The following is a 23,806-nucleotide window of genomic DNA, read 5'->3' as shown; positions in this document are numbered from 1 at the left end:
ATGACAGGTATGAAGTTTGAAGAGTTATTAAACGATCTTGATGTGGTCTACAGATCATATCCTGAATTTATAAAGAAGAAAAACCTGCCTGGGAAAATTATGGTCAGATTCTCTAAAAGGTCTACAAGAGACGCGGTCCTCAAAGCTACTAATGGGAACACTTTAAAGATGCGGAAATAAGAGTTCTAAAGGATGTGCCGTTTGAAATCAGAAAGAAGCGAAGACACTGTAAAGACTACACTATAAACTACAGATGGCTTCTACCGGAAGGATTAACATTAAAGTACAAGGATTTAAAAGAAAAGATTGACTCTGTTGATAAAGCAAAACGGTTTCTGGAGAAGGTACAAGGAAAACTCCAACAGAGGAAGAGAAGAGTCATCAAGAAGAAGGAGAATACAGCCCATGTGGTTCGAAAAGTTCAGGATCTGAAACAACCAGATCATCTGAAGAAGACTTTCCATCTGAATTGGGAGAAGCAGCACCCAAGCTCCCAAAACCAAAAGATGACTTTGATAAAGATAAAAAGAAGGGAAGAAAGAACAAAAAGCGAATGTAATTGATATGTATTAATCAGAAGGGTTAGATACTATATTCACTTGCTCAGAACAAATATATATATTTTAATCTTTCATTTTTTCTTTTAAGCAGAAAAGAAACTTCACTCATGTATGATATATTAAGAGAAACTTGAATAAGCGTATATTATCAGCAATATACATAACTCCTGTTTAGCTTTTCTTTTAGTTTATACTTTTCTATCTCCTGTAGTTTGTTAGTGTTTACCCACCCTTTGTTTCTTTGTAGTGTGTAGTATAAAAACAGTAAAAAAGTTATTTAAAAAAGGGTAAAGACAGTGTTCCCTCTAAGCTGAGTCAGTGAGACATTAAGACAGTAAGACAGTGAGACATTAAGACAGTAAGACAGTGAGACATTAAGACAGTAAGACAGTGAGACAGTAAGACATTTCTGTCTTAGCTCAGGAAGGATGGCTCCAGAGCAAACTAGTTTATGCAGCAGACAAATCGCTTGCTCACAACTTTAATGCCAGGAACTCACAAAGTAGAATTGTAGCTCACAAGACTGCAGAGCTTAGAGGGAGCATTGGTAAAGAACCTCCATGACTGCAGGTGGAAGGATGGTGGTGGGGAATGAAGTCTCACCACTGGTGGGGGGGGGACTGTGATTTCTAGTGATGCCACCAAAGGTCACCTTACATTGGCTCAAAATACACATTTGCCAACTAGCTGATAAAGCTAATATATATTACAGGTTAGACACGATCTCCATGAAAACCCCCAAAGGAGCTAGCAATGTAAAATGACAGGCTGCGGCTGCTGTTTCCTGAAGCCCGGACACCAGTCATACATCCTAGAGAGTGAAGCAAATGCTCCCTAAGAGGCAACACTTAAGATTTAGGACAAACAGTGGACAAGCCTAAGATCCAGGAATCTTTGACAAGACAGAAGCTGTACAATACTCTGTGTCTGGCCAAACAAATCCTCGAAAGCTTTTCAGCCCCTACAACCAATAGCTGATTGTTCCCACTGGAACGGCAGGCAAAATGTACTATGCAAGAATGCACCGCGAATGAATGATGATCTCCTGAAGGATAAACTGGCATAGCAAAGAGTGGTTTCTACATGGGGATTTTCCCCTGCATGGGCAGCATGCTGTTTACTAAAGCCTGGACACCAGTTGTAGGTCCTAGAAAGTGAAGCAAATGCTCCCTAAGAGGGAATGCTTAAAGTTTAGGGTGAACAGTGGACAAGCCTAAGGTCCAGGAATCCTAGGCAAGAGTGAAGCTGTACAATACTCTGTGTCTGTCCAACCAAATCCTGGAAAGCTTTTCAGCCCCCACAACCAATGGCTGATCGTCCGCACTGGAATGGCGGGCAAAATGTACTATGCAAGAATGCACCAAGAATGAATGGTGTGATGTGATGAATTAAAAGAAGGATCTCCTAAAGGATAAAACTGGCGTAGCGAAGAGTTGTTTCCACGTGGGGATTTTTCCCTGCATGAGCAACGGGAAGTCCCTGTCAGATCTGGGCGCATCCAGATGAGATTGTGCCTACTTTGGGCATGACACATCTGGCTCCCATATTTTCCCCCTCTGAGCTGAAAAAAACCCTTTGTATGATACGGTTCAAAGGGGAAAATGTGGGGCAGCTGAGGGTGAAGCATTCTCCACCTATGGAGAGGCGAATGGAGCTAAGCTCTGGAATGGTAGAACTAAGCTTCAACCCACCCAAACCCTTTAAAGGGCCTTTTACTTTACCCATGTAGGCCACGCTGTAGTGTTACATAGTAGTCTGGCAGGAAAGGGGGGCGTCCAGGATCCAGGAGGGGGCAAAACTGATACCACATTTTTGATTTTGTGTAGATGTGATGGGGGAAAGGAGGAGGACTGGCAGGGGGCGGCAGCAGCAAGCACCGTGGGACCCCCCCCATGTGAAACCTGCCATGGTTACTTACAGGAAGCCCCGGAAGTCCAGGCAAACCATCTTTTCCATCTCTGCCTGGTAAACCATTGTCTCCTTTCACTCCAGGAAACCCAGGGATTCCTGGGTCTCCTTTGACACCTGGTGGAAAAAAACCCAACAACCTTCAGTCAGATACAAGCTATATAACACTACAATCCATGCAACATTCAGAAGAAAAATGATTGCTGGTTGTACCTTTTTCGGTTACGTATCGGGCATCCCCTTTTGGCCCTGGTGGTCCAGGCAGTCCAGGAAGTCCTGAGAGCCCCTATTTGTGTTAAAAGAATCAAGTTAATTGCGGTCAACCTAGTTCCAAAGGGCAACCATGATGGTCTGCAGAAGAGCTAGATTTGAGTCCAATAGCATTACAGAGACCAGCAAGATTTCCACGGTACAAGCTTTTGAGAGCCAAAGCTCCTATTATCTGAGACAAGTGTCGTGAAACTGATGAAGGCAGTTTTGACTCTCTCAAAAGCTTATACCTCGAAACTTTTGTTGGTCTCCAAGATACTACTGGACCCAAGTCTAGCAGTCAGCCGAGTAACAGGTGAAACAAATGAAGATCCTTTCTGTTTCATTTGCTAAGGGCAGGGATTGGTGGCATGAACTAGCACACACAATGCTTGGAAACAAATGTTCAGAGGCAAAAGAGGGATAACTATTTTCCAGTTCTGTACAGATTTATAATATGTGTGTGTATGGGAGAAGGAGAGGGACAAAGGGAGGGAGGGAGGGAGGGAGGGAGAGGGAGAAAGGAGAGAGAGAGGCAGAGGAAGGGGGGGAGAGAAAGAGAGAAGCTCTGCTGCACTCAGAGGGATGTAAAATATATGTAAAATGCTGAATGTATCTGGGACTTCATAGCAGGATCTAAAATGCTGAATGTATCTAGGACTTTATGGCAGGATGTAAAACGCTGAATGTATCTAGGACTTCATGGCAGGATGTCAAACGCTGAATGTATCTAGGACTTTGTGGCAGGATTTTCTTTCTCTTCTGTGTCATCCATATATGGGCGAGCTCTGCAATTCTCAACAGTACAAGGTATGCTCTAACAGGTCAAGCAAATGAAGCAGAGAATGGCAAAGGAACTTGATGAAGTGGATAATGGTCAGCTTCAGACTCTGTTCTCAGTCGTGTGGCTGACCTTCGAGACCTCTTCCGGGAGCATCAGCTTGCCAGATGCCAGCTTGAGATATGAAGGCTTGGAGAAACTGAGTGCTCCACACCACCAGATCACAGGATTCCCTTTTTCTTCATGTGAATTTATTAGTGATGATTTCCAGAGCGTAGTGGGGAAATGAAAATATTGCTACATATTATATATGTCTAACTGCTATTTAAAAAGTTTAGTCTTCTCATCAAGGAAAGACATGAAGCTGCCTTATACTAAATCAGACCCTCGGCCCACCCAGTATTGTCAGTTCAGATGGGAGCGTCTCTCCAGGGGCTCAGTCGAAGGCCTTTTGCATCACCTACTGCCTCATCCTTTAAACTGGAGCTGCCGGGGATTGAACCCGGGACATTACATGAAGAACATTTCTGCAGATGTAAAGGGGAAGCCATGGGTCAGACCCTGTGGATTTGTCCCACTAACGGTGGCACCTTCTACTGAGCAGAGGAGCCTTCCGCTGACACAAGAGGATCGTCTGCGAGGCAGAGAGGTTCTGCCAGGCATTTGGTTAAGGACAGCGATGGCATCCATCTGGCTGGCATTCTTACCTCTTACCCCTTGCCTCTCCCCCCGCAAGGGGGTGGCACCATTAGAAGCTCCGACTGCCATTAATTAAGTTGAGTTTACTGTATTATTAATGTTTCAATCTTAATTTAGTCTGATTATTTACTATAATCATGGTTGTTTTATTTATCGTTGTACATCCACACCGCCCTGAGCCCTGTTTACAGGGAAGGCACTTGAGTTTTTAAATGAGAGAAAACGGAACCCAATCCAGGAGTGAATCCCTGTTTCGTAAAATGTGGCCATGCAACAAACAAGAATTTTGTTATTCTTTTTATGTGTGACGCCTCCTTATATGTGCTTAGATAGTATGGAAATAATATGGAAAATGGGAACGTATCGCAAAACTATCGTACTTTTGCACCGGAAAATCCAGGAATTCCATGCTGGCCTTGATCACCGACTTCTCCCTTTCTCCCAAGTTGTCCAATGGGGCCTGGAAAACCTGGGGGACCCGGTTGCCCAGCTGGGCCCCTTCTTCCTTCATCAGATCCGCATCGACAATCCCCTGGCTCGCCTGTGTAGGGAAAAATACACGTCCCACCTTTTCCTTAGAGGTAAAAAAACCCACACATTCACACAAGGATACACTGACTGAAAAGCAGCAAACGCCACTGTTCCCGTATTGTTGCATCCCATGGAACACAGCAAAAGAGTTTTTCTATGGAAAAGGGGCAGAGCTCAGCCTGTCCTTTGCATGCTGTGGCTCTGCCCAGAAGAACATCCTTTGGATTCAATCACACATTGAACTCAAAAACACGTGAGTCAACCACTTTAGAAGACAGTTCTCAGCTGCTGCAAGTTAATCACTTCTGCCAGCCTAAGCAACAATTCTGAGAACAAGCTGGCAGGTGTGTGTGTGTGTGATGACTTCTAGGGTCAAGAAAGCTAACACTTAGGCAGAAAAACTCTCTTAAAGGAGACCAGTTTCTTGACACAGAGTTAGAAGGTATTCTAGAGGTCACCTACTCCAACCCCCTTGCTCAATGTGGGAATTAGTCAACTATGGCACCCCACTCTGCTTAAAGAAGCACACACCTGTTAAAAAAATGTTTAAAAATGATAGAAAAAAGCATTTAGAGAAATTTGTTATGATGCTGTGCCTTTAGGAAAGGGGGCAGAGCCCCCCAAAGCCCCACCATAGCCACGGGTCTGAGGTCGACCACCTACCACTGTTCTCTGCTCTAAATAGCCCCCTTTCAGGACTGTTAGAAACTGGGGAAGCCTCTGGAGGACAAGCCCCTCCCTGCCTGGATCACTGCTCAGAGCCAACCCTGTGACGGAGGGAGGAGCTTATATCCCACTCGTAGAGGACTGTCCCACAATGAACCACTGGACAAAGACTTTTTAAAGTGCCATGAAGGAAGATGCGTGGGGAAAAAGTTAGAAAAGAGGGGCCGCTAAAGACCTATTGCAGAAAAACTTGTAGCGTAAGTTTTTTGGCAGAGAGAACTGAGAACGGAGCACTAATTAGGAAGAACGGGCTATGAGTGGGAGGACGTGACCCAGATCAGGCCTCTAACCCACAGGACAATTTGCAGCAGACAATGGGCTAAAACACAGCTTACCTTTCTGGCCTTTCAGTCCACGTGACCCTGGGTAACCTTGGCTGCCCCCGGGGCCCGGAAACCCCGGAAACCCCTTCGGCCCGAGAACATACTCTGTCAAAACAGAAAACTAGAACATCAGAGGACCTCGCAGCTTGAGATCGACTTTTTCCATTTCCTAAACTGAAAAAGCCTAGGGAGGTAGTTAGCTCCCCTTGACTGACAGCTTTCAAGAAGAGGCTGGATGAATATTTGTCAGAGATGCTTTAGGCTGGTCCTGCACTGGGCAGGGGGTTGGACTAGATGGTCTGTATGCCCCCTTGTAACTCTACGATTCTATCACAGTGATATCGGTTCCTTCTCACTGCGCCTCCCTGTCTGATCTTGGAAGGAGGAGAGAAAGGGCATTTGCAGTGGGTGGGCAGCTCTCTCTTCCCCACCGTGGAAAGTTCAACCGAAGCATGAATGAAACGTTAAACGGGGTGGAGGTTGTAGTCCTTCACTGGGTGTATATTTGTCTCGAAGAGCAAACACTGGAGAGTCTTTGTAATATTTGCTTTATAGAGACACTCCAAACACGGCTGGATTTGAGTCAAGGAGCACACCTTGGAGACCAACAAGAGTTTCAGGGTTTGAGCCTTCGGAAGTCAAAACTCCCTTCATCGGACACAAGTAGGAATGGAGACGTCTGAGTCTTTTTTTTTTTTGCAGAGCAGCTGGATTCCAGTTCAGTAGCCCCTTAGAGACCAACAAGATATTGGAGACAGAAGCTTTTGAGGGTCAAAGCCCTGATGGACTTATCTGGCAAAGGGAGCGTTGACTCCCCGAAGTTTATAACCCCAACATCTTTTTGGTCTCTAAAGTGTCAACGGACTCAAATCTAGGTGTTCTACTGCAGACCAACAGGGCTAACCTACGAAACGATCCAAAACCAGCAGTGGCTCTACTACTCTGCGTCAGATGCACCCAAACAGGAATTTTGTTCCACCTTCGGCCAACATGCTCTTAATCTGTCCGCCACTGGGTCAAGCGACACATGGCGCGGGAGGATCCATAACGGTCTCTCTCGATGTTTTAGCTTATTATTTTAAAGCAAGGGGGGAGGGGCTCTGCAATGGATCAAAGCAGCGGCTCTGGAGGGTTGTTTTTTAACCCCTTTCCTTGCGCTGGTCTCCTGATTTAAACACCGCCTCAAAACCACCATCGACCCTCCCCTCCGAAGAAGAATGCAAGAGACCAGACCCTGGATTTCCCATGTCATGTGTTGGTTGTTCCTCTGTGTCCTCCAAATGGACAATCCATGTTTTCCACATCCCTCATTTCCTAGGCATTGGTCCATTCCCGATCCCATTCAGGAAAAAAAAATATCACAGTCCTTGGGTATTTCTGCATTCTCATTTTACTCGGCGGTAAGTTCCTGTTCTGGGGGTGGGTTTCCCCCCCCCGTTCTGTGTGTTTGGCTCCCTCTACTGGTCAATCCAATATCACACTGGTTTATTTCCAGCATATCGTGTTTAAATCTGCAGGGAGATATCCTGGGGGAAAAACCTGTGTGATATCGAATTGACCACTAGGCGGAGCAAAACATGGGTGGAACAGACCCCCCCTCAAAGAAACAGGAACTCACCAGCGAGTAAAATGAGAAGGCGGAAAAGCCCCTTAAAAATTTATAACACCCCTTTTATCAAAGTCCTCAATTCCTGTCTCAGCAAAACCACAGGCACAGTGTGAAGTATCTGACAAAGGGAATGCTGACACTCGATAGCTTAAACCCTGGAAATCTTGTTGGTCTTTACAGTGTTATTGGACTTGAATCTCATACACAAGTTTGCTTACATTCACACACAAACAATCTTGTGGATGCTTAACATGGGGCTTTTGCAAATGCATGTTGCGCTTGCTCCTTGTCCGCCATGACGGAACATGCGAAACAGCTCACGACATTTCAAACATTCTGGCTGATCTCTCTCAACAACAATTCCACAGCACGTGGATGGACAGCGGCCAACACAATGTTAACTTGGGCAAAGTGAAGCGATGAAGGGGGGAAAAATTAAAATGGACGAGTTAGAGCTAAGCCTTTTACCAAATGCCTCTTTTTTAAGGATTCATCAATGACTAGAAAGTTTCGGATCTGAGTCCAATAGCACCTTAGAGACGGACAAGATTTTGGGGTAGAAGCTTTATTATTATTATTATTATTATTATTATTATTATTATTATTATTATTATTATTATTATTTGCATTTTTGAGTGTGTGTATGTGCCCGTGCCTGGAAGCCATGGTGACCTCTGGCAACTCCTACTGGGGCATGGAGGACGTTCAGAGAAGTGGCTGATGTAGCCTCCCTGCCCTGGTATTCTTTGGAGGTCTCCCATCCAAACACTTACCAGGGTCGGCCCTACTTAGCTTCCAAGATCTGACGAGATCCAGCTTGCCTGGGCTATCCAGGGCAGGGCAGGGCAGGGCAGGGTATAAGCTTTTGAGAGTCGAAGCTCCCTTCATCAGACAGGTACCCTTGCAAAACTTATACTCTGGAAATCTTGTTGGTCTCTAAAATGCTACTGGGGCTCGAATCTTCTTGTTCTATTGCAGACCAACATGGCTGCCCTCTGAAACTAGAAAGCTCCAGATTCCCACTCAACTGTCCATCTGTTCCAAAACACCTACGCAAGGGATACTTGACAGATCAGTCTTTCAAAAGTACAACCTCATCATAATGGCAGATGGGTGCCAGGTTGAAACATCCAGGCTGAGTGTTTCTCTTTCTCTCGCTCCAGGTGTCTGAAGTCCAGCCATGGCCAGGTGCATGAGCCCTTGGGCAAAAGCCAACGGGGAAGAGTCTAAGGGCTCTAGGCCTTTGGTTTTTAGCCTGTAACTTGCAGCGAAAGCCCTTGGCCACTAACCCAGTGGACATTGCTAGATATGTTGTATACTTCCCCCCCCCCATGTTTTGTTTTGTTTCATTGCTATTCATTAACCTATATACTCTGGTCATCTTTGGAGGCCCTGCTTCAGTTGTCCCTGCAATCCAAAGCTAGAGGGGTAGTGAACTGAGAAAGGGTTAGAAGTTCCAGATGTGATGTCCCCTGTCTCAGATTTCCAGATTGACTGGCAAGAGAGACTAGATACCTAGACAGGCACACACCGACCTTTCTTCCTGTATCTACTCTTCTGCCACTGCCCTCTTTGAAATGCAGATTTGTGTTCTCAGGGATCAATTTCCCCTTTCCTCCTCCTCTCTCTGTCTCTGGATGAAGACGTGCCCTGTACCTGCACACACCGAGAGAGGGAGATGCGGTCCTCTCTTGGCACCATGAGGCAGATGGGCCTCTCACCATCTGTTTCCATCCTTTAGCTAGTAAGTTACCAATCTATCAATCTCTGCTCTTTCCTATCCAAAGTGTACTTCTCAAATAAAGAGAGAATTATCTATATATCTAATAGTGAAGGCGCCCCCTGCGTGCGGATATCTAAATCCGCACATCGGGGGCACCTGGGGGGCAGGGAGATTTTCCTGCACATCTGGGGTGATCCCCAGATGTGCAGAAAAATCTAAAAATTGTAAAAAACTATAGGGGGGATACTGAAATCCCCCCAAAAGTAAAAGAGCGTCCCCTGCGCATGCGCAGGGACCGCTCTTGGAACGGTTTTGGTGGCGGGAGGGGGTAGAAAGCTTGGCCGACTGGCGAGGCCTCGCCAGCGGCGGGGGAGGAAGGAGAAAGTTTGGTGGGCTGACAAGGCCTCTCCACCAGAAGGAGGGAGGGAGGGAAGGAGAAATTTTGGCGGGCTAGGAAGGGGGAAAGCTTGGTGGGCCGGCAAAGCCTCGCTGACACCACCGGGGGGAGGAGAAAGTTTGGTGGGCCAGCGAGGCCTTGCCACTGCAGCTGAGGGGGGAAGGGGGAAAGCTCGGCGGGCCGGCGAAGCTCTGCCACCACGGGGGGGGGGAAGTTCGGTGCCGCTGCTGCTAGGGGAGGGGGCAGCTTGGCGGGCCGAGGTCAGGCCTCGCCGTGGGTGCCGGGGATGGGGACGGGGGACAGGGGAGAAGGCTCACCTGCGTCTGCTTCTCCCGTGGAGCATCTCTCCCCCCCCCACGAGTATCGCGGGTCCCCCTTCTTGTTTCTCTTCTAAACTTGCAATGTGGCTCTGTGTAGTTTTGTAAGCTGAATAACCTGGTAAAGTGACGCTCCTGCGTTTGTAGCTAAGTAATCGTGACTGGACTAACCACACCAGTTAACTTCAACAGAAAGGGCCATCTCGGCCATGGAATCAAAACTTTGGAACTTCCTCTGTCTCCCTCCATCAGTGCCTTTTGCCAGCAGGTGAGGACTTTTTTGTTTCGTCTGGCATACCCTCAATAATAAACAAATGGGAAAAAACACCGTGGAATAAAAATCTAATAATAAATTAACGAATGTCTCTGATTCTGTTTTTGTACAGTAGTCAAGGAACATTACCAGAAAGACAATATGACAGCAATAAAGGCTTGCATAATTCATCAAAGTATCATTCATATAAATGCAGAATACAATCAAATGAAGATGGAAATAAAATAAGCAATTCAATTGCAAACATATATAGAAACCTTGTGAAAAGTGCTAGAAGTTACGGCTGAACAGACCTGAGATGAAACTTACAAGTGCCTAGGGGGCACCTCATTTTAAAACATTGTCTTCCTCAAAGTCAACTTTGGAAATTCAGCATCAGAAGTGCTGTTAGGAATCAGCATTCAGCACTGCCGTTTGAAACAGCCTTAATCTGGAGCCAGTCTTTAAGCCAAAAAGAATTAGCCAATCAAAGTTCTATAAGAGCAACACAGGCCTTTGTTTTCAACAAAGTTGGCAAGGCTATTGATTCTCCTTGATTCGCCTTCTAGTGTTGCTAGTGTATGTATTTTAATTAAATTATTTTATAGTTTTGGGCTCTTTTTGTAGCAGGAACTCCTTTGCACATTAGGCGACACACCCCTGATGTAGCCAATCCTCCAAGAGTTTACAGTAACCCTGTAAGAAGAGCTCTGTAAACTCTTGGAGGATTGGCTACATTAGGGGGGGTGTCGTCTAATATGCAAAGGAGTTCCTGCTACAAAAAGAGCCCAACCGTATTTTTAATTGCTCCTGTGTTTTGATGTTTTTTTATGTTTTCTGCCTCGTGGACCCAGATTGGGTAGAAAGGCAGCCTATTTGTTTAAATTATATGTAAATTATATTATCTGTTTAAATAATATTTTTTCCATAAGTTGCTTGAGGTTCCCACTGCTGGGGAGAAAAGCATGATAAAAATACACTAAATAAGCAAATAATCCTACTTTCTTGAAGTTCAACTGCCTTCTCTTCCAAAAATGCTAATCCAAAAATGCTCTGGCCACTTACCTGAACTACCTGGGGGGCCAGGTGCGCCAGGAAAACCGGGTGGTCCAGGCAGACCATCTAACCCTGGGGGTCCTGGATCTGAAGCAGGCAACCCCGGATCACCAACAAAACCCTTGGGACCCATTTCTCCGGGCAAACCTCTCCCTGCAGAGAAATCTGGAATGGGGAGAATAGATATCTGTGATTTTTACTGTGATCTGGATGAAAAGTTATTGATAACCCCTACACGTGTAGAAATACAAGTGTTTGGTTTCTGATCATGCTAACAACGATGACATTTCTCTTCCGGACACCTTTTCAGGGTAGGGCTTCACCTAATTGTCTAGAGTAGATTAGGAAGCCGGCAGACAGAAGTGACCTGTTTCCAGCTGAACTGCAACAGGATCGAAGCTAAAGACCCCGGTGGGTGTTCCATCTATGCAGGGTCCCAAGATACAAGACTTCAACATGCTGTTGCTATAAGATCCTTTGAATTTTTTTACATATATTACGATGCTGCTGAAATGACAGACTCAGAGGGCATTTTTCAGCAGAATTCTGGGAAGGATGATGTTAAGCACAGAAAATGATTGACAGCGGTGTCAACTTGCACTGATTAGACCTCGGCAGAAGCACTGTCTGCCTCAGGCTTCAAGCACCGATTTTAAGAGCACTGTTGAAGATCACAGAGACACAGTGTTGGAAGGGACTAACTGTGCCATCCTAAACAGAGGTCCTTTCCGCACTTGGATCTCATCCCTGGTTTTATCAGAGTTCAACTCGCGACATAATACCTTGCCTTTATCTCTGGGGTATAACAGCAGGGCTATTTTTGGGCAGGAACGCACCGGAACGGAGTTCCGGCTGGCTCCCAAGTTGGCCACGCCCAGCAGGAACTCATTAGCATAATAGGCCACACCCAACAGCAGGAACTCATTAGGATTGGCTACATTAGGGGTGTGTGGCCTAACATGCAAAGAAGTTCCTGCTACAAGAAAAGGCCCTGGGTTTTGACAACAAACAAGATAAACAGAATAACAAGCAAAAGGTGGGTGTGGCTGGATGACCACACTTCTGGTAACATGGGTGTGCGGCCGTATTTGCTAATGAGCTGTGTTGTCAGGGGTGTGGCCTAATATGCTAATGAGTTTCTGCTGTTGGGTGTGGCCTATTATGCTAATGAGTTCCTGCTGGGCTTTTTCTACAAAAGAGCCTGTAATAACTGCATCCGTTTATCCCGAGACAAGTGTGGGGAGAAACCGGGGTGACCTCCATGTAACGTGGAAACAAAAAATACCCCGAGATAATTACAGAGGTGAACTTGAGTGTAGTGTAGAATGTAAGTTCGGGGACAGGGTTGAACCAGTATTTAAGGTCTAGTGCGGAATTGAAGTCAATCGGCTTAGAAGGAGGTAGCTCTAGTTAGGATGGTGCTGCAGAAGTCCTTATTTGTGACTAATAGGCAAAGGCATCAGTACCCTAATTTCACCTGCCAATCTTCCCCAACTCTCAGGATCCCAGCCTTGAGGAATGGCAAGGACTCCGCCATGGAAGAGGAGGTGTTACAGTGCATAAATACAAGTCAAATATATATAACAGTGCAATAAGATGCTAAAACTTCCAATATCAGCTACAAATATATATTGTACAATATTTTTACAGGTAAGTTTATCATGCGCGTTATGAAATAATACAATCATCAAGGTAAATCCAAAAGCGCAAACACTTAAATGTGGATCAACAATGAGTGAAAACGATGTATGAACGTCAAGGAAGAACTCTTATTCAAGGAAGCGTCATGATTTTTTGATGACGCTTCTATGAATAAGAGTTCTTCCTTGATGTTCATACGTTGTTTCCACTCATTGTTGATCCATGTTTAAATGTTCACGCCTTCGGATTTACCCTGTTGACTGTATTATTTCATAATACGCATGATAAACTTACCTGTAAAAATATTGTACACTACATATTTGTAACTAATATTGGAGGTTTGCGTCTTATTGCAGTGTTTTCTCATATATTTTTGATATAGAAGAGGAGGTGCCAGAAAATCCTTGTGGGAATAATATGTTGTCGAAGGATTTCACAACCGGAGTTCATTAGTTGTAGATTTCCCAGGCTGTATGGCTGTGGTCTTGGCCTTGTAGGACCTACAATGCCAAGACCACGGCCATACAGCCCGGAAAATCTACAACAACTAATTCTTGTGGGCCCTGCAGTTCTGGACAATGACAATGACGACCCCATGTATGGGTTGTTATAACCTCCTGAAGAAGTGTCACATCCACCGCTGAAAACCTTGCTAGCCCCCTGTTCCCCTCACCAAAACCAACAAGGGACTCATCTGGAAATAACTGAATGTGGACCGAGTGCAAGAATCTTGATGGTGGGAGGCTGCCCCTTTAAGACTTCCACGCCTCAGAAAGAAGGCGGAGCATGAGACAGGGGAGGGGCCAGAAAGGAGCCACCTGGAGTGGATCAGGCTCTAGCGCTCATTGGACTAAGTTGTCAGCCTCACGGCTTGTCCTGCAGCCCCTGCTCCACCAGTCCTGCCACCTGCTCCTCTGACCAGTCATGGTGGCCCTAGATCCCACACAGTTGGGGTTGCCTCCTGAGAATTCCACATTGCCCCATGGATCCTCTGTCGCCCACGGCCAGGACAAGATATCACCAAACCATTTGTTCCCTCCTAGCCAATATCCAAATAAGGAAGTGAGTGGGAAATTACCCGGTGCTGGTCCGGGACGACCAGGAATCCCAGGACTGCCTTGTTCACCTCTGTCTCCCGCAGGCCCAGGAAAACCAGGGGCTCCCGGGTCACCTCTTGCGCCTGAAAACACCCACAAGAATACATGTTAAACCTCTGAGCTGAGTATCATACACATGCATTACTCCAGAAGACGCACACCGTATCTCATGCTGGAATAGCCCAGATCAGTAAACTAAGTTTTGATAGATATCTTAGGGCAGCACTCCCCACTGTGGTGCCCATAGGTGCCCGCCAATATCTTCCCTGGCGCCCAAGTGGGCAGGGCCAGGTGGGCCTTTTGACAAGCAGGGCTTCTAATTGGCCATTGGAGATCTGATTGGCTGCACAGATTTTTCTTCAAAAGGCGGCTTTGTCAGTAGCTGCCAACACACCACAAGGATCTTCACTGTGTGACTGGAGGTAGAGCCAGCCATTTTGTGGCTGGGTCGACCTTCTGCAGTAGCCATTTTGTGACTGTGCCTACCACACTGTACTAGGGTTGCCAGGTGAGGCCTACAAGCCAGAGGGGGACTTACCAGAAGGTTCTGGGTGAGGGGAGGGAAGAAGCGTGACTGAACTCCGAAGTGAGTTCCGGGTGAGCTGTCATTGCATTTAATTTTACATGCCTCCCCCTCTACTGGAAATAATGGAGGATGGAGGCACCGTCTTTTGGGGTTCATAAAATTGGACCCCCTGGTCCAATCTTTTTGAAACTTGGGGGGTTTCTTGAGGAGAGGCATCAGTAGCTATGTTGAATACTTGGTGCCTCTAACTCACAAGACAGCACCCCCAGAGCCCCAGATACCCATGGATCGATTCTCCATTATACCCTATGGGGACTGGTCTTCATAGGGTATACTGGAGTGCCCAGTGGCCATTCCCCTGATTTCTGATAGCCCTGAAGCAGGGGAAGGGGCTATAAACCGTGGGATCCCCCACCCCCAACTGGGGATTAGCAACCCTACACTATGCCAGAATTTCACTGGTGCCCACAGGGTCCGAAATATTGGGGACTCCTGCCTTAGGTTAACGGGCTGCATCATTTAATTACAAATACTAGACACAGGCATTCTGGAAATGAGGGCATTCGAGGCAGCATGACTCATGCTGAATTGTCTTCACCCTTCTGGGAAGCATAACCGGGCAGAGAATGTAAGGCACATTTTAAAAATAGCAGAGATTACAACAGAGGAAGCGGGCAAACGCTAGACGATGACTAAATGTACATGTGATAAGACAAAATGATACTATCTTCCAAATGCTTCACGCTAACTGTATTCGAAACCCTTGAATAAAGACTGAAGTTTCATGCTCCCCACCCCCTGCAAATTATGGTTGCATGACAGATAATCATCAACCCCCATTTCATTGATATATAAACTGACATTTCACAAGGATACTATAAGAAGCCCCCAAAGTAAGAAGTCACAGGAATCCCTTCATTTTTCTAAAGCAATGCAGTATAGGAAATGAGCATAGTCCATCACCCGCTGGTGGAGGGCACAATGCATACAGGTGAGTGCAAGATCCCTGAGGCATAGCCGGAGTGGCCCATCCATCCCCAGGAAGAAGAAGAGGAGGAGGAGGAGGAGGAGATTGGATTTATACCCCTTCACTACTCTTCCCTCCATTGGAAATAATGGAGGATGGGGGCACTGTCTTTTGGGGCTCATAGAACTGGACCTCCTCATCCAATCTCAGAGCTTCTTACAATCTCCTTTCCCTCCCCCTCCCCACAACAGATACCCCATGAGCTCTGAGAAAACTTGTGACTGACCCAAGGCCACACCAGCAGCTGCATGTGGAGGAGTAGGGAACCAAACCCGGTTCTCCCAAATTAGTGCGCGCGCTCCTAACCACGACACCAAACATACCCCCATTGACCCATCCTGCCAAGGGCACCAACTGGGCAGCCAAGCACTTGAGCTACCACCCACTTCTGTGCGCAAGCGACATGCACTCCGAGGCGGAGCACATGGACACACAGAGTCTGTGCAGCCCTTGCTGGGGCTTGTGCGTCTGTGTCCTGGCTTCCTTGCCATTCGTTGACAGCTCAGAGGAGACAGGAGGGTAGAATGGCAGACCTTGGAAGCTAAGCAGGGTTGGCCCCGGCAAGCATTTGGGTGGGAGACTATCAACGAAGTTCATGGTCGCTATGCGGAGGCAAGCAAAGGCAAACCACTCCTGAACGTCTGTAGTATGAATGGGAATATAAAGATTTTTATATATAGGTTTTTTCCCTTCTTGATTGCTCATATTCATATTTCTCTGGTTTTTATAGATTTATTCTTTAAGTAATATTTTATTAGGCTGTTAGAAAGGCCTGTTATATAGAAGGCTTTCCTCTTGTAGGTCTGATATTGTTAGCAGACAACATAAAAGGTACAAAGTTCATGATTCTGTAGTTCTTAGGGCAAACCTTTCAATGTCTGGGTCAGATAGGATTTTAGTCTGATATGAAGAATCCTTGCCCATTATCATTTAGGTTAGGTTAAGTAAACACTTAGTTTGACGTAGATATGTTTCTTTATATCTGGCCAATCAGAGGATTATTACTCAAATTACCACTGGGAAGAAAGCAGTCAGTTTTGATGGGTCCTTTGGCCTAACTGTTTTCCGTATTTCATTACAATAAAATGCAAGAACTTCCTCCTCATTTGACTTCATTTTTGGCATGGAATCTAATATGTACAACACGTCTCTTGCCTTGAAAACCTTACAGGGTCACCATAGGTCAGCTGCGACGACAGCACTTTCCACCAGTAGTTAAGCAGGCTGCACAGTGGCTTCCACTGGTTGCTTGAACCAAGGGAACACTGGGAGGGGCCAGACCCACCGAACCCGGCCTCCAAACAGCCTCTGACCCAAGGCAGGCCGTGGGAATGAGCCAGCCCCCCCCCATCCTGGTGTCTGGTTATGTCAAGGGTAGGATCCAGGTATGACTTCTGGATCATGACCGATACATGTCCTGGCATTTGCGTTTCCTTGAGGAAAAGACGCTCCAAATGACAAACATCCGAAGAGTTGTCCTTTATGATTGAGCCCGGCCTGCAAAGACATCCCGTTTTCCAAATTTGGACTCCTTTTCAGCTTTTCGGCTATCATTTCTCATTAGATGCTTGAGTACTTTAACTGGTCAAACCACTTACGGTACATCCCTGGTTCACACGGCGCATAGGAATTCTGCTGAAATGTGCAGGCGGCTGCCTCTAAAACCGCTGCACAACTTGGTATCATGTTGGCATTTCCTTCTTAAATGGAAGCAACGTACCAAACCTGCCCAGACTGTACTCAATGAATTAAAGTTGGGGTCAGTGGGCAATCCATTGACTTGGCTTTGCTCACAAGCGATGACTTCTCTCCCCTCTCCCCGTTTAGTGACAACAGGAACCAGCAACCTACTTCACAACTGTACCTTTTATCAGAGTGGGCTGATGTGCATAAGCTGGCTGGCCTCGAACACCTCGGTCTCCCGGCTCTCCCTGGAAAAGTAAAATTCCATCATCACCAAAAACATCTCCCCAGTTTCAGTACACGATGGGCAAAAGTCAACTATTTCAACTGTCTTGGATGAGCCCGAGAAGCACAAATGTAATTCCCATGCCACTGATTTCTTAAAAGGTAAAGGTTCCCTTGCTCGAAAGCCAGTCGAATCCGACTCTAGGGTTGCAGTGCTCATCTCCGTCTCAAAGCCGAAGAGCCAGCGCTGTCCAAAGATGTTTCCGTGGTCATGTGGCCAGCATGACTAAACACCAAGATGCACGGAACGCTGTTACCTTCCCACCAAAGTGGTACCTATTTATCTACTTGCAATTTCTTGCTTTTGAACTGCTAGGTTGGCAGGAGCTGGAACTAGAGACGGGAGCTCACTCCGTCTTGCGGCACCCAGGTCTCGAACTGCTGAACTACTGACCTTCCACAACCTGCAGTTCAGCGTCTTAACCACTTGAGCCACACAGTGTTTTCTTACAGAGTGTCTTTTGTTTGTATAGATCGCCTTTCTCTTCATTCTCCGGTCTTCATATGCAGGCCCGCTATAATCAAATGTCGCTAAATTGACTGTATCTGCAGCACTGCCAAGATATCACACTTGTGAGTGCGACTGAAGGAACACTGAAGTGAGCCGTTGATTTGTGTATCTTTCAGTGATCACTGCTGCTGATTGATTGAAGATTCATATTCATTGACTGTACAAGCAACTAAATAAAGCAATGAAGTACCTTCATTCCTCTTTGACCGTCTCGGCCAGGGAAGCCATCTGGTCCTGGGCTGCCCTGAAATAAACATGAGACCGGTGGTTTAAACATAGTTAACTAACTAGTCATTAAAGCCAACAAAGTAATTCCAAGATTCTAACTAATCTTCCTTGCCCTGGTCAAGATTTCCTAGGCTTCCTTGAGACGGATGCATAATTTATTTATTTTATTTTACTTGTATCCCACCGTCCCCCTCAAGCGGGCTCAGAGCAGGTCACGACACAGATATAAACAATAAAACAACTTCTCAGAACCATAACAATAAGAGTCCTGAGTAAAAGACAAATGGTGGGCCGGCAATAGTCGATCGTGCAGCTTGTGTTGAAGATCAGGCGGGCGGAAATACGACAAAACGTTCCTGTTAAAACTGATGGTGACGACTGCCATCTGCACCCTAAGGCGGTTTGAGGGCAGTTTGGGCAGGAGGGGCCTAAACGAACGGACGCTTGCCAGTTAGCCAAAAGCTGGGCGGAAGTGCTCCGCTGTACAGGCCCTGCAGAATTTTGTACAGGCCCTGCGGAACCAAGGAACTCCAGGGTTGCTTCTGTAACGGGCAAGCAGTGCAACGGATAAAAACATCCAGATGTACAAATGCCAGAAATGAAATATGACTTTAGAACTGCAGACTCACCACGTCTCCGTCAACTCCTTTTAGACCATTGATGCCCGGCAAACCCTACAAAAGTATAATTGACAAGCAAAGTCAAATGACTGATCTTGTAGTCACGACTACTTTGGAGAACAGGCCCCAGCAAGCCTGAGACCAAAGGAAGAGGGAATATGAAGGGCATCGCATGTTTCACCATAGAACGGCCTAGAGCTGGAGTCCATCTTTGCTCAGAGAAGGGTGCACGAAAGCCCTCCTCTTGTAATCCCTAGAAGCAGGGCTCTTTTTGTAGAAAAAGCCCAGAAGGAATGCATTAGCATAATAGGCCACACCCAACAGCAGTAACTCATTAGCATATTAGGCCACACCCCGACAACACCACTCATTATCATATTAGGCCACACCCCCATGCTACCAGAAGTGTGGTCATCCAGCCATACCCACCTTTTGCGGTTTACCTTGTTTGTTGTCAAAACCCAGGGCCTTTTTTTGTAGCAGGGACTCCTTTGCATGCTACGCCCCTAATGTAGCCAATCCTAATGAGTTTCTGCTGTTGGGTGTGTCTTATTACGCTAATGAGCTCCTGCTGGGCGTGGCCAATTCAGGAGCCAGCCAGAACTCCGTTCCTGTGCGTTCCTGCCCCAAAATAGCCCTGCCTAGAAGTCATCTTGCCCTGACTCAGGTAGCCCGGTCAGATCTCACAAGCTAAGCACAGTCAGGCCTGGTTAGTACCTGGATGGGAGATCACCAAGGAATTCCAGGGTTGCCGCGTAGAGGCAGGCAATGGCAGACCACTTCTGAACATCTCTTGCCTTGGAAACTCCTCGCCACAAGGCAGTTGCGATTTGACGGCCCTTTCCACCAGAATACGTTGTGCCCAAGAGTGAACTTACATTTCAGATCACCACAAATCAACCCACCCGGTTTAAACCATAGCTTCCCTCTGATATAGGAGACAACGGCTCAAGCAAAGATGGCTTGTTACCAGTGTTCCTGCTAAGCTGAGTTAAGTGTGAGCTAGCTCACAGTTCTTTAGCTTCCGGCTCACACATTTTTTTGCCTCAGCTCAGGAAGGGATGGCTCCAGAGCAAACTAATTTATGCAGTCTCCAAATCGCTCACTCACAACTTTGATGCCAGGAGCTCACAAAGTAGAATTTTTGCTTCCACAGCTTAGAGGGAGCAGTTATTACTGGGCCCTCTTAGGTCTCCCCCCCTTGGTTAATTTGACTGGCAAGAAAATTTCTTCCAGGCATCAGATCTGGAGACCAGTCAGCCTCTCTATGGGAGCAGAACTATTTGGTGAAAATCCGACTGGATGCACCAACTAAATCCACGACGCCCAAAATGCCGTCTGTATACAGTGATGGCTCCCAATGTTCCAGAGAAGTGAAAGGAAAGAATCATATGGGGGAGAGAATTCATTCATGACTTCTATCATATTCTTACCCTTTGTCCGGGAAAGCCGGTGATTCCTTCTTCGCCCTTTTCAGCTATATATATATGGGAACCCTAAAAAAAAAAATCACAGCTGTAGTTTAGAACCACAGAGCAGCACAGTGATTTTGCTGTACATGACTTGCCTTCCTCTCCTCATATCGCACTCTCTGATGGAACTGTCCTCCCTCCTAGAGTCAACTGAGGGGGCTATGGTGATTCATGTTCCTGCAAACGCAAGCCTAGACTACTGTAACACGCTCTTCATGGGGCTGCCCTTTAACTTGGAAAGTTCAAGTCATGCGAAACATGATAGCCCATTTGTTGACAGGGCTGAGCCACTCAACAAGCACCTTATGCCTGTTTCAGAACATCTTCACTGGTTGCCAATTTGTTTCTGGGCAAAAAATTAAACTGTTTTTCCCCCCACCTATAAAGCCTCTGAAACCCAGGTGTCTGAAGGACTGTCTCTCCTTGTGTAAACCTGCATGCCAGCTGCACCCTTTGTGGTGACTCCCAGTCGTGCCATTTTCTATGGGTGTGAAATCTGCCTCAGCCCATTTTGAGGCTTTCCCAGTGGCAGCCACTAGGGGTGTGAATTCAGTATACACCAAACTGAATAAATACCCAAAAAATACCTTATTGGCATTTTGGGGGTATTTATTCAGCTGAATGCAGATTGGACAATCTGATTCAGCTACTGATATAGCTGGTGTGAATAAAAGCCGATATTATTCAGCTTTTAATCGGGCTAGCTATATTGCCGAGTTGTGCTGCTGCGGTGGTGCAGCTTGGAGAAGGCATTCCCTTCACTTGTGGAGGCGTGATGCGGCAGCAGTGTGACTCCGCAAGTGAAGGGAAGGCATTTTTAAAATGCTGAATAAATTTGGGTTTCCTAATTATTTACCCGAATCCCAATACCATACCGATATTGGTATTCGGGAATATCGGGAAATGCTGATATTTTTCGGGTCCAATGGACCTGAATATGAAAAAAGCTGATTTTCCCCCCTGCACACCCCTAGTAGCCACAACCCACTGGAATGGCGTCTAAGAGGAAGACAGGAGGTTCTCCGCCTTGTTAGCTCTCAGAGAAGCAATTCAAGGCAGTCCTGCTTAGAAGAGCTTGTAGAGGAGGTTTCTTATATACAAGCATGGAAGAACAACAGTTGGCTCAAAGCCTGTAAGATTGGTTGCTTCCTCTCCAGGTCAGATTTCTCTGTCCCCTGTCCTAGCTTTGGGAGAAAAGTCTCTTGCCTTGGCATTGTTCTGAAACTGCAGCTTGCAATTGGTAATAAACTGTCTAATCTAAGGTTTTTTCAGGATGTTATTGGGATTTTTAGTAGCCAATCATGCCAAGAACTAATTTCCGAGACAGTGTACCCCACCAAGCACTGCCACCCTCCTGCATTCACCTTTTCCCAGCTGAGGCAGGAAAGAGCATAAATTCCCAACAAGGGCAAAGGAGAGCCAGCAGCAGTGGAGCTCTGTTTGCATCACAGTTTGTATCCTAGCAACAAATTAGCTCTGCGCTAAGTTTTGCAGGGCATTCCTTTTAAGGGCTGACTATCCCTTTCCCTCCTCCTTCTTTTAAACTCTGTAACAGAGTTTACAGTCTAAAGGCCACCAGAGCTTTAGGTATCTGGAGCAAACCTAAGGTCACAATTACAGTTGCCAAACTCTAGGTGCAACCTGGAGATCTCCCACTATTACAACTGATCAGTTCCTTTGGAGAAAATGGCTGCTTTGGAGGGTGAACACTACAGCTTTGTACCCTGCTGAGGTCCCTCTCCTCCCAAACCCTGCCCTCCCCAGCTCCACCACCAAAATCTCCAGGTACTTCCCCATCCTGGGCTGGCAACTCTAGTAGGGTTGCCTAGTCCATCTTCCTGGAGGGGGCGGGGCATCCTCGACGTGATGACACCATTGTGGTCCACCCCCCCCCCCCCCCCCGCGTGCCAGATCTCCAGAAACGGCAGTTCCCTGCACTTAAAAAAGCCGGTGTTTCCCTTTTAAGTGCAGGAGCCGGCGTTTCCCCTTTAAGAGCAGCCGCATTTCCCTTTTAAGTGCACGAAGCTGGCATTTCCCTGCAAGCCTGATCTCAAGCGGACATCGGGCTTGGGAGGAAACACGGGTTCCACACACTTAAAGGGAGAGAGAGGGGTGGCTGTGGGTGTTGGGGCTTCCCCTGCTGGCCATCTGGCTGGCGGCAGGTAGAACCCCCCCAAAATGGGGGACCCCTGGCAAACCGGGGGGGTTGGCAACCCTAAACTCTAGTCATTACAGGGACCTGGCACCCATAACTGTCAAGGCCTGCTGCAAAGACAGCTAAAAAAGCCTCAACTCTTCAGCAAAAAGCCTGGGTAAAGAAACAGTTCGGCATGGTGCCTAAAGGATCGTTACTGTCACTTAGTGTTGATGGTTTTTAAATTGACTTTGCTGGTTTAATGTGGCATCATACACTTGCTGGCTTGAGCCTCTTTGCAGGCAGTGAGCAGGGTAGAAACAGTTTAATAAACAAACAAAACAGACAGAATTAATTTCCATGGACTCACTGGAATTCCAGGTTCTCCCCTTATTCCTTTTTCTCCTTTAATTCCCTGAAAAAATATAAAAAAATAATATTTAATGTTGAAATAAGACATTTACATGAATCAAGGAGCGATTTTGAAATCTAAGCCGCAGACATTACAAAACTGGAATATGTACTCTGATCAGTAATAATTGACAGCAGATCTCCAACAGCTGTTCAGAGCATACTTAACTTATAGGTATATGTTTCCGTGGGGAAAATGTAACAAAAATATTTTTTCAAAAAAGGGTTGCCAGGCTCTGCAACCTGCGGGAGGCTTGCGGCTGGGGACATGAGGGGGGGCGGTGACGTCCTGTGTGTCTCTGTCACTTCCAGGGGAAACCCATAAGTGGCATAGGGTAGCTCTAGGACAGGGGTGGCCAAACTGTGGCTCGGGAGCCACATGCGGTTCTTTCACACATGTTGTGTGGCTCCCACTACAATGGCTAGGGAAACAAGTTCAAGCATATTTCATATATATATCATTTCTTTAATTCACCTTTCCCTTATATTAAATACTAGTGATAAGGCCCGTTGGGGAAAAGAATGCAACAAGCTCTAGGGAGAGGGTCTGGGAGAGTGCTCCCGCCTGCAAACGTGGCCCACATCCGCCCTGCAGATAGCTATCTAAAAGGCGGGGAGTGAGGGTGGGCGGCATAGGAGAGGGCACATGCCACCCAGCCCTCCCAGCAGGTGCAGAAGGCGGAGGGGGGGCAGAGACAGGCGAGCACGGTGGCAAAGGAGAGGCCACATACCACCCGGCTGTACCAGTGGCTCCGGAGGGGGGGGGTGAAGACAGCCTGCGCGCTGGCAAAAGACAAGGGCGCATGGCAGCTGGCCCTTCCAGATGCTTTAGAAGCGGCGGGGAGGCAGGCCGGCAACGTGCGGTGCACCAGGGATAGAGAGGCCGCATGCCATCCAGGCCTCCCAGCGGCTGCAGAAGTGGGGGAAGGGAGGCGGGATGGTGACGTGCAGCGCGCCGGGGATGGAGAGGCCGGACGCCACCTGCCCCTCCCAGTGTCTCTGGAGGGGGGGGGTGAAGATGGGCTGGCAAGCCAGCGGA

General features: G+C 47.0%; 1 protein-coding gene across 1 annotated transcript in view; it reads right to left on the bottom strand.

Annotated features, from left to right (window-relative positions):
- The window catches only part of COL4A2 (collagen, type IV, alpha 2), a 218,161-nt gene that overhangs the window by 54,172 nt on the left and 140,183 nt on the right, over window positions 1–23,806 (bottom strand). Inside the window, exons 13-23 of the mRNA XM_015414706.1 lie at window positions 22,727–22,771; window positions 20,184–20,246; window positions 18,760–18,804; window positions 18,093–18,146; window positions 17,288–17,354; window positions 13,852–13,953; window positions 11,142–11,297; window positions 5,790–5,882; window positions 4,578–4,738; window positions 2,682–2,754; window positions 2,479–2,585 (exon numbers count right to left, since the gene is read on the bottom strand). Of these exons, the coding sequence (XP_015270192.1) occupies window positions 2,479–2,585; window positions 2,682–2,754; window positions 4,578–4,738; window positions 5,790–5,882; window positions 11,142–11,297; window positions 13,852–13,953; window positions 17,288–17,354; window positions 18,093–18,146; window positions 18,760–18,804; window positions 20,184–20,246; window positions 22,727–22,771 (966 nt within the window). The remainder of the gene's footprint in view (window positions 1–2,478; window positions 2,586–2,681; window positions 2,755–4,577; window positions 4,739–5,789; window positions 5,883–11,141; window positions 11,298–13,851; window positions 13,954–17,287; window positions 17,355–18,092; window positions 18,147–18,759; window positions 18,805–20,183; window positions 20,247–22,726; window positions 22,772–23,806) is intronic.

Source organism: Gekko japonicus, unplaced genomic scaffold (genome assembly GCF_001447785.1).
Source record: "Gekko japonicus isolate JY-2015 unplaced genomic scaffold, Gekko_japonicus_V1.1 scaffold1311, whole genome shotgun sequence".
Taxonomy (NCBI): domain Eukaryota; kingdom Metazoa; phylum Chordata; class Lepidosauria; order Squamata; family Gekkonidae; genus Gekko; species Gekko japonicus.
The sequence above is the reverse complement of the archived record's forward strand: the minus strand, read 5'-3'. Positions and strand labels throughout refer to the sequence as shown.